This window comes from Vigna umbellata, chromosome 1 (genome assembly GCF_029865625.1).
Source record: "Vigna umbellata cultivar VRB3 chromosome 1, Vumbellata_1.0, whole genome shotgun sequence".
Lineage (NCBI taxonomy): Eukaryota > Viridiplantae > Streptophyta > Magnoliopsida > Fabales > Fabaceae > Vigna > Vigna umbellata.
The window spans coordinates 90,052,170-90,065,171 of NC_142165.1; the positions used below are offsets into that span (position 1 = coordinate 90,052,170).

The 13,002-nt window shown below is 27.6% G+C and overlaps 1 protein-coding gene across 1 annotated transcript; it reads right to left on the reverse strand.

Annotated features, from left to right (window-relative positions):
- Positions 1-103: 103 nt before the first annotated feature.
- On the reverse strand, positions 104-3,546 carry LOC124833312 (triacylglycerol lipase OBL1-like). Its single transcript, XM_047307764.2, has 5 exons — positions 3,185-3,546; positions 2,045-2,232; positions 1,751-1,784; positions 642-1,258; positions 104-541 (listed from the first exon to the last, which is right to left on the reverse strand). The coding sequence occupies exons 1-5, from the start codon at positions 3,504-3,506 to the stop codon at positions 287-289; spliced, it is 1,416 nt and encodes a 471-aa protein (XP_047163720.2). The 5' UTR covers positions 3,507-3,546; the 3' UTR covers positions 104-286.
- Between the last annotated feature and the right edge of the window lie 9,456 nt (positions 3,547-13,002).

A 13,002-nucleotide genomic window follows, 5' to 3' on the forward strand; every position in this document is an offset into this window, starting at 1 on the left:
AGTTATCACATATAGTGTGAAGTTAAAAATAGACTTTTATGCTGATATTTATCATATAACATATCAATTGATATGTATAGTGTGAAGTTAAATTGCCATTAAATCTAACTTGACAGTTACACATATAAACTTAATAAACTTAGCATTGTTATATATTAACCAAATATAATGGAATTTACAATTGAAAGAACTGTAGTAAGTTAACCTATAATCCGGATTGAAACCTTTTGTTTGGATTCAGATTGGACTTATAAAACATGAACTAATGCTTCTTGATGCTCACTCATCACTCTAGTTTGAAGTGCTTTTCAATGGTTCCTAGAAGAGTGGAATTAATGTAATCTTGGGGACAATGAGCAGGTAGACCAGGTATTACTATCCCTATAGCCCTGAAACCAAACAGAATCCATCCTTCTCTGTAATAAGGTCCACTTTGGTACACAATAACGAAACTCCTTACCAGCTCCAAGATTGCGTTCAACATCATAGGTATAACGCACCACGGTGAGAAGTAGTTCTTATTCGGTTGTTCTTCAAGAACCTGCATTCAAATACAAATATAAATACACTCTCAACAATTACTAAAATATAAGATTGATTATTTATTTTGTAATTAAATAACAATTATAACTATCATATACCTCAAGTTCATAGCGCCTGTTAAAGAAAAGACATGTCCCAAAGTGCTTGAACATCATTTCCTGATCATCGTAGGGCAACCTCGGAACAAGGTCGTTGCAGTAGACAAACCTAAAATACCTGACATAATGTTCCTTTAATTTTCGTTTCATATACTTTGCATACACTTCATCTCCAACCCTTGGTTGCCCGAAGGTGTAGATCCCTTCCAACCTCTCCAACAGCAATGTCTCTTGGTGCAAACACAAGATCGTCCCAAACAGTATTGAGAGTGCTCCTCCCAAACTGTGCCCTGTCACTATGAACTTTGCTTTCTCGTTTTCACTCAAAGCTTTTCTTAGAATGTCTCTGATGAGGTAGTAGGCTAAGGGAGGAAGACTCTCGTCTCGTTCTCCAACTTCCTTTGTCCATCCAACGTTTTTCTGTAGCCCTAAGGCTTTCATAAACCCACCATGCATTCTTCCAACGCCGGGAATTCCGTACCAGGAGATGTCCAGATCAGTGCACCATGCATCAGCATCGAACGGCTCCGTTCCTCTGAAAGCTACAACATATGTCTGCTGATCTTCATGCTTATCCAAAACAATTAACACTTGAGTTGTCGTCTTTCCTTGATACTCTGCCAGTGCAAGTCAAAAACATTACTAAAACATTCTAAACGTTAAAAGGATCGATGTTTTATTCTAACCATGTTAAATTAATTGTACGAGACTTGTTCAATTTCAAAACTCTCCATATCAAATTTCTGAATTAAAAACGTCTGCTAGTTATTAGTCTTTCTTTTTCTTTTTCTTTTATTTTTATCAGTCATAACTAATAATAAAATTTTAAAATATGAGATATTAGAGATGTTAAGCTGTGTATAGAAAAATATTAATAGATAAATATACATAAATTATATAAATAAATAAGTAGGTTTTGAAATCAAGATCTTATTCTCAAAAACTAATTTTAAAAAAATAATTTTTCACATAACAAATATTATATTATGATGTAATTTATGATATTTTTAAACTTAAAACATTATAAAATACTATTCAAATTCTAGAATTTTGGCTATAATATGTTAGAATTTAATTTGAAAAGTGTAGGATATGGTTTGAGTTCTTACCATTCATGCAGTTGTAAAGTCCCACAAATTCCATCTGTTAAATTCAAATCAGAAAACAAATGTAATTAATTAGAGACACGTCAAAATGAACTTGAGGATAAAAGGATCCGAGAGGCAACAATTTAACGTTTACGATTCTGTTAGGGTCAATTTTGTTTAGTTGATTTATGTAACTCAGCGAAGGATTTTTTTTTCATTGAAAAACTGCTTATTAAATCATAAAATTAAATTTCCATAATGTTAAAAAAAAATCATTTTAATCATTTATACATGAACAAAATAATTATTTAATACCTTCCATTTATCTTCCACAGTAGTTTTAAGGAAAGCTTCGTTCTCGTAGGATGCTTTGGAAGCCATCATAGAAAGTGCAGGATAGTACTTAAAATCTCCAGGCGTAGCATCCAACTTTACTCGCACATCCAAATTTCCGATTAAAGACAAATACTTTTCTGATTTAGGATCGGGAAAGACCAATGCACCTGCTTATATAAATATATATTCTTTTATTTACAATATATACACACATTAAATGGCATAATCATATTTCCACGACCAAAAAGCTCATCAAACTTATGAGATTTTATCTCTCACAATACCTGCGCGCTTTTTCTTAATTTTTTTTTTCTGCTGTTATTACATTCGTAATTTGGTTTTTACATAAATAATTATAGTATCACTTTTTATATTTTAGATTTTATTTTAAATATTTTGTTTATAAAATGAGTGAAAATATAACTAAAGTGGTTAGAACAGCCAACTTAGACCTGGTCCAATTTAACGAGGAATCCGAAGAACCTGAAATAAAAGTTAAACAGGGCTCCTAAAAAACTAAGCTTGAAAACGTAGAGACTATTAAGCTCTGCCTACTTGATTTGACCGGTCAAACTAGAATCCTAATATAATTACGACCTTAAAAAAATATAGAGATATTTTGCTTGACTTTTTTTTTTAATTTTATTTTTACTAGATTTATATATATGTAACGATTTTTTTTTTCTAACTAGGATTCATTCACCCGTTGACCCAGAATAGTGCAAAGCTGGAGGACCCTAGATTCTAACTCCGATGGAATTAATTCTAATGGCTCTGATTCTTCACTTTGGCTACATTGCTTGCTCTCTTTTTTTTTTTATCTCTTAAAAGCGATACATCTCAATAATCGAGGGTCAAATCAAGTTTTAAAAGTGTTAATTTGTTTCTTAAAACAAAGCAAGGGTTATACCAAGTATGCTATGAAAATCTCGTGTCGAAATTTGAATGTTTATAAGTATATTTGATTTCAGGTTAAAAATCAATTATGAGAGTTCATTTATTTATTTTAAATCGAAATCATTTAAGTTAAATTCATGTTTATATAAAATTGTTTAGAGGTTGGAATTTTCTTACCAATTTTATAACATGTTAACAGAGAGGTTAGGAAGAAGGCCTAACCTTTGAAAAAGTTAGGAAGAAGCCTGAATACGCCACCATTGAGTGCAATGAAGTTGATAAAAAGCTCAACGCCAGCTCCAAAGAGTGACAATGGTTTAGCCACAAGCTGCAAAAGCTTCTGAGCCAAAATAGAAATAAATATGAGCCATCGATGACCCAAAGTTTCATTGAAATCATCCGCTGCATGGCTTTCCACAAACTTCCTTTGCGAAATGTTTCTGAAAGTTAAGATACGGAGAAGATCAAAGTAACCTGCTTTCTCGGGCTTCAACAACATGTAACTGTCCGCGAAGCCCTTGTTGCAGTTGCAATTGGTTTCCATGGCGTGGGAAGCAATAAGAAGCAATAGTTCAAGGATTGAGTTTTTCTGTTAGCTGTGTTCTTTTCTAACAAGCTCTTTCTTATTTATATAGAACCAAGGGAAGTTTCGCAGTAAAAGAAATAAATAATTAATAGGTAGTAGTAGAACGTGAAGACTGCTTCTTTGAAAAAAAAAAGTGATTATATTGAATCACATGGGGTTTTAAAAATCTTGATGTTAGAACTTTTCTTCCCTTTTTCTTAAAGTCTAACGAGGAATAGAAGAGCCATCAAACCGATAATGGGTCAACGGCTAACATGAACATGAAGACGAAATTATCATTGTGTAGTGGCATTAGAGGACCCATAGTACTGTGTGTTGTTGAATAGGGTGATGAACAATATGAAGCATACTATGGTAAAAAAATATATCATCTTGTTAGACCTATCTCTCTCTCAACATGGGAAGCTATGATAGAAGTCATCATACTGGGGAAGAGCTCCAACAATACAGCAGAGAAAGTTGGCAAATTTCAAATGAATAACAAGGAGCGTTTTATCAATTATTTCGTTTCCTCATTAACTATATGGTAAGGTTGATTTATTTGAGATAGAGGAGAGAGGTTGCTGGAAGTATTTCTTTCCAGGAAATTAAACCAAAAGGACAAAGATTTGGCTTTGTTAGATTCTCTGTGTTGAGAATGGTGTTGAACTTGAAAGTGAATTGGGCAAAATTTGGACCGGAAAAATAAAACATTCATGTTAATACACAAAAGTACACAAGGCATGAGGAATCAATTAGTGGTGGAAGGAAAAATTAGTGACGGCTGGATTCTTAATCGAACATTGGGATGTGATCTTTAATATATCATAATTAGAAAATAATTATATTTTATAATGGATAAATAGAAATACAATGGACAATTTTATTTTGTCAATAAATAGGTCAAGTTCTCAAATTATTAATGATAGATTGAGAGTTTATATATATATATATATATATATATATATATATATATATATATATATATATATATATATATATATATATATATATATATATAGTGTGTGTGTGCGCGCTCTATTGTAAAGATATAATAAAAGTATTTTTATTATATTCATGAACTCAGTTACTCAATCATATGTAAATGTGCTCATATTTCTTTATTTATATATTCTGATGTTAATTAATTGAAATAATATCTCACCAAAGTTACTTGCAAATTAATTTATTTTAAAATATAAAAAGTTCATGAGCTTGAGATATGTTTCTAGCATAATTGATATTATTATGTTTTTATTATGTTATTTTTTATTGGTATTTTATTTATCATTTTTTAAATAAATAAAGCTTTATTTAATAATTTTGAAAATAAAAATATTTGATCTTTATTTGTGAAATATTTTGTATAAAAATGAAAATCTCAAAGATTTAAGAAAATTATCAACAAACTAGGATAATTGAATGAACAAGAGAATAAGTTAATTAGAGTTAGATACCTTAATTTCAAATTCAAAGCCCAGTCTAGTTTGATCCATTCGCTCAATGGAAGAGAGATTTGATGTGCAGTTCTCCAAACCGCGTTCTGAAAATCTTTAAATAGAAAACTTTATAGAGTTTTATATCATTCTTTTGGAGAATAGGAAACTAGCCGTAGAGAAAGAAAGACGACAAAGATGTTTTCTAGAGGCCAGCTAAAGTCACCCATTATAATCATTATTTTTCATATTTCTAGTGTTCAAAATGTATATGAGTAACTAATTCCATTAAGTTGGACGTAATATATCTTCACTTTTTATGATTTTTACTATTCAATATACTTATTTTATTGAGATAGAACAATTAATAGTTTGCCTCTTGACATAAAGTGTAATCAATTAGTTATTTTAAACATTTGAATATCTCGACTTAATGTGAACTTTTGATAAATTATCTAAGAGTTTAGAGATTTTACTATTAGGGTTTAGACTTGCCTCTAAGGAATTAAGACTTGGTAAATGCTAGAGTAAAAATTACAGATATATTGTTTAGTGTTTTCATATTTATTTGATACATGAAATCTAATCTCAGTGAAATTTCTTTCATATAGTTAATTTCATTAATATAGTTAATTTCATTAATTTAGTTATTTTTTAGTTTATCAAATTATTTTATTAGAAATAAATACTTTTTATTATTCAAAGTTCTTACCTAGTCACCAAACAACCACAAAAACTTGTTATATTAATAAATATATCAAATCGTACAAGTAGTAAAGCATATAAGTCCAAATGTCTCTCTCAAGAAACTCGTATTGTTTTGAAAATTATGATTATTTAGGGATTAGTAAAAAAACTTTGATTCCAAATGAAAATTATTGATTTGTGAATAAAATAAATATAATTTCTAGAAAAGATTGAAATTGATTAAATGAAATATATGGTAAAGACTTCACGAGAGTTGATTTTCCTAATTAAATTCAATGTGAAAACACTAAGCAATATACCACTAATTCCTACCATAGCCTTCACACCACTATTTAACAAGCCCTAATTTTTTAGAAATAAGTCTAAACCTTAATATTAAAAATCATAATCCCTTATATATTTTTACCAAAGATTTGTATTATACATTAAAGTCAAATGTTTAGAATGATTAATGACTAAATCTTCATAATCTATTAGTTATTCTATCATAATATATGTTGTGACATCGTATCCAATAATTAAATATTCACAAATATAAAATCAATCAATTATTATAAAATTAAGAACGAGAATAAAACATAAGCAAAATGAAAAATAAATATAGTGAATTGTAAAAGTCATAAAGAGTTCAGATATATTATATCCAACCCCATGAATAATGATGAATGCTCCCAACCTCCCGAACAGGTCTTACTTTTTCTCTTCTTTTAGATCAAGTTCTTTCTCTTCGAAAGTATTATTTTTAACTGTGTAATGTCTTCTATTTATAAATTTAGCAAAACACACAACTTATTAGACGAATTAAACACTACTCACTAGATGAACTGGTCTTGATTTTGTACAAAGTAAGAAACTCTATCAGTAACTAATTTTGTTAATATATCTTTAATCTCTAGTTACTTTTACTTATCAGCAATATTATAAAAAATCTTGAAATTACTGGCAGATATATTTCTGTCCATAAATTAGACTTATCGACGAATTTCAATTTTTTTGTTATTGATAGAAACATTATCGATGGATTCTACTGACAGATCATTCTGTCAATAATGCATATTGCACTTTCCGACGAAATAATTCGTTAGTAAATCTATTGATAAATGAGATATACATTACCCACGAAATTCATTGATAAATCTGTTAGTAAATGAGACATACAATATTCACGAAAAAATCAGTCAATAAATTTGTCAGTAAATTGGACGAGAATTTTCCCATCCATTATTTCATTTAACGATGGATTTTTTCTTTGGTATATAGGTAGGAAAATTCCCGCTCATTATTTTACTTACCCTCGGTAAATGAAATATACATTACCAAAGGAAAATTCGTCGATAAAGAGAGTGGGAATTTTTCTACCCATTTTTCTCTTTATCCGCGAGACCGTGTATATATATCTCTCTCACACACATTTCTTCCTTATTTGTGCGAGGGAGTTTCTTCTTCTCCTACTTCTCCATCATCTACTCCATCTTTTTCTTCTCTTCCACTCCATTGCAGCTACAAATCAATATCGCCTTCATCTCTGTTCAACAAGGTCGTTACTCCATTCAATCAGGTCGCCTTCATCTTGGTTTAGCTAGGTCGTCCATTTTCTTTCTCTTTCATGAAAACAATGCAACTGCACACTGCCACCATCACGCAGTGCCACCACCGTACACTGTCACCACCTCACAGTACCACTACCGTACACTGTCACCACCGCATGCTTTGCTCTAAGTTTGGTCAACACCAAAGTTTATCATTGTCTTTCATGTATTCAATCTTATGTATTGGTAAAAATGAAAAAAAAATATGAAACAAAACGGAAGAAGAAGGAGAGCGAAGAAAAAAGATGAACCAGATCGTGATATTTACCGGCGAATTTACCGACAACAATTTTATCCACGAACTTTTTATTGTTGATAATTCTAATTTACTAACAAATTCTACACATTATCGACGAATTTTAACGGTCGATAATATTAATTTTTATTGTAAACCAAATATTTATTTTTATCAAATTATTAAATAAAATCTTAATTATCTAAAAAGTAATAAATAAAAATATCAATAAAAATAAGAAATAAACATAATAAAAATATGACAATGTCAAATATTAAATGTTCAAAATTTAAACATTTTCATGTCTACATAAAAGATAAAATTATTAATCAAGAAAAACTCATGAAAATAAGAGGAAAAAGGAAGTGGAGAAATCAAATCATGAGAAAATCCATTACAAAAATATTTCGGTACTGAAAACATAAACACGGATAAGAAGTTCCTTGCAAAACCTTATTTCAAAGAAACAGTTGGGTAAAGAAAACTTCAGGGAATATAACATGAAGATATTGCATATCACTTTAAAACAAATGCACTTAAATTAAAAGCCTTTTTGAAGACTTGTTGGATTTAGTCTTGTTTATCTTGTAACAAAGTTTAGTCAGTTTAAGAAGAAAAAATGGTATGGCTATGGCCGAGTTTATTCTTAACAAGAATAAAAATAATATGCCAGAAATGGAAGGAAACAAGCAATATCCGATAAAAACAAATATGATATAAAAGGAAATAATTATAAGATAGAATGTTGATATATGGATGGCTAAGTTGAAAAATCTCTTCAAACTTTTGTTGATATTATAAGAAAGCAAAAGGATGAGAGATCTCTTAGAAAAACTCCACTAAAGCAAGCAACATTCTTACAAAAACTAAAAAAACTATACAAAGTTAAAAAGAATTTGTATTTAAGTGTTGCGTCATTCTTATCCTAAATGTGGACGGTAGACTTCTCTACCACGAAGTCGTCTTGGAGCATCCTTATTCTAACCCAGAATAATCTAATTATTATAAATAAATAAATAACTACAAACTACGTAAGAAATTACAGAATAAGACTATTCAAAGCTATACCTATTTTAAATATTCGTTGTAGTGTGGTGGAAGGCTCTCCTCTATTTTTATTATATTTTTTTATTCGTTAATCTGTTTTTTGATTGAAAACTTCATTTTCTGATTCTCATCACAATCATAATAAGTAAATTTTTATATTATTGAATTCAATTATTATTTTAATTAATCTACAAATTATTATTGTCAATTTATAATTGATATATCAATTATGATTATAATTCACGTGAGATGTAGACGATTTCTTTTATGAAATTGCTTCGTGCAAGGTATATTATGGAATAATAGAATCCCAACAATCATCTACAAATAAAGAAAGAAAAATAGTAGAAATAAACAATGGGCCACGCAAAACCCATGCTCCAATTAAGAAAACCTATATTCAGCCTACAATCTATTGCCTTCTCAAAAGATTCAAACATTTATACCATCTATCTCTAATAAACCAAAGCACTGCATGAAAGTTTTCTAAATACTGAAAAATAAGAGTAAAATCACATTAAATCATAGTGAAATCTATTTTCTGAAATCTGTCAACAACACTTACTATTTTAACTTTAAATATAACACTCCATGGTATATTTAACGATAACTCTTTTTTTTCTATTATGTCATAAACACGACAAATATAGAATTTCATGTAAACTCGATGTAGAAGAGTATTAATAGAGAAGACTAAAAGCAAACAACAATCTTGGGCTTTTGATAGCTAGCATTTCTCGAGTTGAAAAATTGAATTTAGTTGTTGGGCTTTGAAACAATTGTATGGAATTTTGGATGAATTTTTTAATAGGGAGGGATGTGGGTCTGTTTTAAATAATAGTTTTTCTAGAAAAATGAAATGGTGGGTGGTTGGGGTAGAGATATAGAAAATGGATATTATATAAATTGATATTGGAATGATAAGAAAGAAGAAGAAGTTGGGAAAGAAGAATACAATGCACCAAAGAATGCGTAAAGATAATGCATATAGATGATTATTGTCTATATGCTTCTTTAGTCTTTATTCGTAATAAATAAGGAATTAAAAATGTGATCTTAATTGGCGTGTCGGGACCGTAGTGGAATATCTCACATGGCCCCAAATCCCTGTAGATGTGCTTTGTCCATATCTCTTCCTAATATTTTATTTTATTTTTGTGTATTTGAATGATAATGGTGAAGATTAAAAAGCAATGTTATTGAAGAAGCATGATCCTTCGGACATGAACACATAAATAATTCGACCTTGCTGCAGGAGGCAACCTACTTCTCTTCTGAATTTAAACAACAGCAGCTGAAGGAGTAGCATGTGTTTGGGTTTAGCTGCTGCAAAAAGACAACAGAACATAATCATATATAATAGTTAAAAGCTACTCTGTTTTTCTTACCAAAAACATTCTTAATTTATGCCTAAATACTATTTGACTTTTCTGTCTACATCATTTTGGATTTAGCTAATTACAACCAAATCAAACTTAACATATGTGTAATAATTAATAGCATATATCCGTACTACGGTACCATCAAATACTTGGCTCAGATTAACTTTATTTTTACACGCTTCACAGACTACTTTAACAGTTAAAATATATATTAGATATGATTCATCTATTTTTTTTTATTTTATTTGAAGCTCTATTTATAATTATTTAATTATTTTAATATATAATTAGTTTATTAGATTAGAATATATATAATACTTTGTCTATAACTTAATCACTGGTTTTTTTTACCATTATTTAATTGTTGGTTTTCCATTATGTAAATTTGAGTATTCTTAAAAGACTTTCCTAGAATAAATTTATATTAATATTTAGTAGTAATGAGTATTTAATAATGAATAAATTTTTGATGTAAAATATGTTATATTTTCTTTGATTAACATTGACAAAATAGACTATAAATTAAGTAAGAAAAACGTAAAGGGTACATAGTTCCCATTCTTTAGTGTAGGTGAATAGTTTATTCAAGTAAAAAAAATCAATATTACACAGTCTCTTAAATTTAATGCAAAAAATAAAATTTCAAAAATGTAAATTAAATGTGAAATGAAATTTAAATTAAAAAAAATTATTAAAACAATAATAAAAAAAATTATATTTCACAATAAAAATATTTTAAACTAAATTATAAAAATTTAAACAAACAAATTTATTTTATTTTATTTTATTTATTATTTTAACATGCTTATTTTAATTATTCATTTTATTATAATAAAAATAATATATATTTATAAATATTTAGTAATTATATATTACATATTAATATAAAAATATATAATAAATTTTATTAATTAAATATGTTATTAATTTATTTCATAAAATATTAAATTAAAATTATTTATTATTATAATATTATTTATTTTAATTATTTATTATTATATAGATTATAATTTAATATTTTATTATATTTATTTACAATAACATAACCTATTAATTTTTGAAACTTTTCTTTACTTTGTAGGAAAAGTAACAAAAGAAATACTATTTTCGTTCCTCACATTATTTTCTTCACGAATTCAAGCGTCATGTCTTTCTATCACAAGAAACAAAAAAACCATTAATCCTAAAAGAAACTTGATAAATTTAATCCCTAACATCTTAATATAGGATGAACATAAGTTTCCTAATTAAGAATAATCTTTGTGAACCTAATAAGAAAACATTTGTTCACCATAAGGATTTAAGACAATTACATGCAAGTATTATTGTGTGTTTTCTTTCAATTCCTAATGAATCAAATATTAAGTTAGGGTCAATCAATCTAATAAGAATTAAACATAGAAATAAAATATCAACATATATAATCAATACAAATTACATGAAAAATCAATTGGTTACATCTAACTCCATTGTCATGAAGAGTACAAGAAGAAGAATGGAGATCTTCAAGGAAATAGTAGCAATCCAAAAGTCTAAAATCATGTGAAGAATGTAAAATTCTCTCAAAAAGAGGAAAAACAAGTTAAAAGCCTCGTGTTAACAAAAACATGTCCAATGCCAACTATTCTACATTAGGTATGCATACAAAAACAAGAAAAAACAAAAAGTATACATCTATGTTGAGGTGAGGCTAAGCATGATCCAAGTAACATCAAATATGGAACATGATTGGAAAGTAACATCTAACACAAGATAAGTAGTATCCAACTCTATAACAACAATTTTTTTTCCAATTTTATACTTGAATATATAATGTCCAATATCGGTTACTATTTGTAAACATAATATTGGATTTTCTTTCTACACTTATATGAATTCTCTTTTTACTTCTCTTAATCCAAATAATTTTTATTTAATAATTAAATAATTAAATAATAAAAATTACTCTTATAATTCATATCCAATTACTTAAACACAAAATAGATAATTCAAAAGTTAAAAGAATAATTTTTTATATAAAATTATTAGAAAAAATAGTGAAAATTAATATTATCAATACCGACAACAAAAAATTAATGAAACAAATTTCTTTATGATTTTTTTAAAAAAAAAGTCATGAATAAAATGGAAAAGGCAAATGGTTGTTCTCACACTCAAACAAAATCAATGTAATTTTATTTTCCGTCCTCTTGCTACTTGAATATATGTTTGAGTATTTTGCCTTTAGTTATGATTTATTGTTGTACATAAGAATATGTTAATGTGAATACTTGTGTGGAGATTGACTATTGTTCAATTAATATGTATGATTTATTACACTGATCTTATCAGTCGGTCAATGACTAATGAGTATCAAGGTAAAAAGGTAAAGATTATTCAAATGACGAGTACAACAAAATCACATTATTGAATATGCAATGTTATCAACATACTTGATATTTTAAAATCTATACATTTAATCTTGATATGAAATATGACTATTGATGTCAAAGCCTTAATTATTTATTTAAAAATAAAAGACTAAAGAAACATAAAAATAAAAAATATAATAAAAAATGAAAAATAATAATAATAATATATGCCTTAAACCTTTTACATTTTTATGTGGAAAGTTTCACAATCAATTATGTTAAATAAAAATAATAAAATATTTTATATATGCTTGTTTAGTTTTTTAAAATAATTAATTATGTAATAAATATGTTACTAATATGTATCAACATGTTTCGTAATTAATTATATTATCAATCATGTAACTTATATTTTATTAATAATTAAAATAAAAATATTAATCACAAACAAATATAATTTATTTTCTACCTATTTTTACATTTTTTTTTTCTTTGCGTCTCACTTACTTCCATACAAAGCATATACATATGTTATGTGATTAATTAATTAGTGACCCATCAAGGTGATTAATGCATCTTCATTTATGTCTTGATTTATGAGTGACATCATCGTTTTCCCCTCGATCCCTGATCCCTTATGTGCTCAAATACTTCTCCCATCTCACCATAACATGGGTCAACATCATGATAATTGTTATGGTCATTAAAATTCTTGTAACAACTAAAC

Excerpts from the sequence above, each read along its gene's own strand:
- LOC124833312 (XM_047307764.2), bottom strand. The coding sequence starts at position 3,506 with ATGGAAACCAATTGCAACTGCAACAAGGGCTTCGCGGACAGTTACATG. Across the intron at positions 1,785-2,044 it reads CTGTGGAAGATAAATGGAAG|ATGGAATTTGTGGGACTTTA; the intron begins GTATTAAATAAT and ends TGAATTTAACAG. Across the intron at positions 542-641 it reads ACAGGCGCTATGAACTTGAG|GTTCTTGAAGAACAACCGAA; the intron begins GTATATGATAGT and ends ATTTGAATGCAG.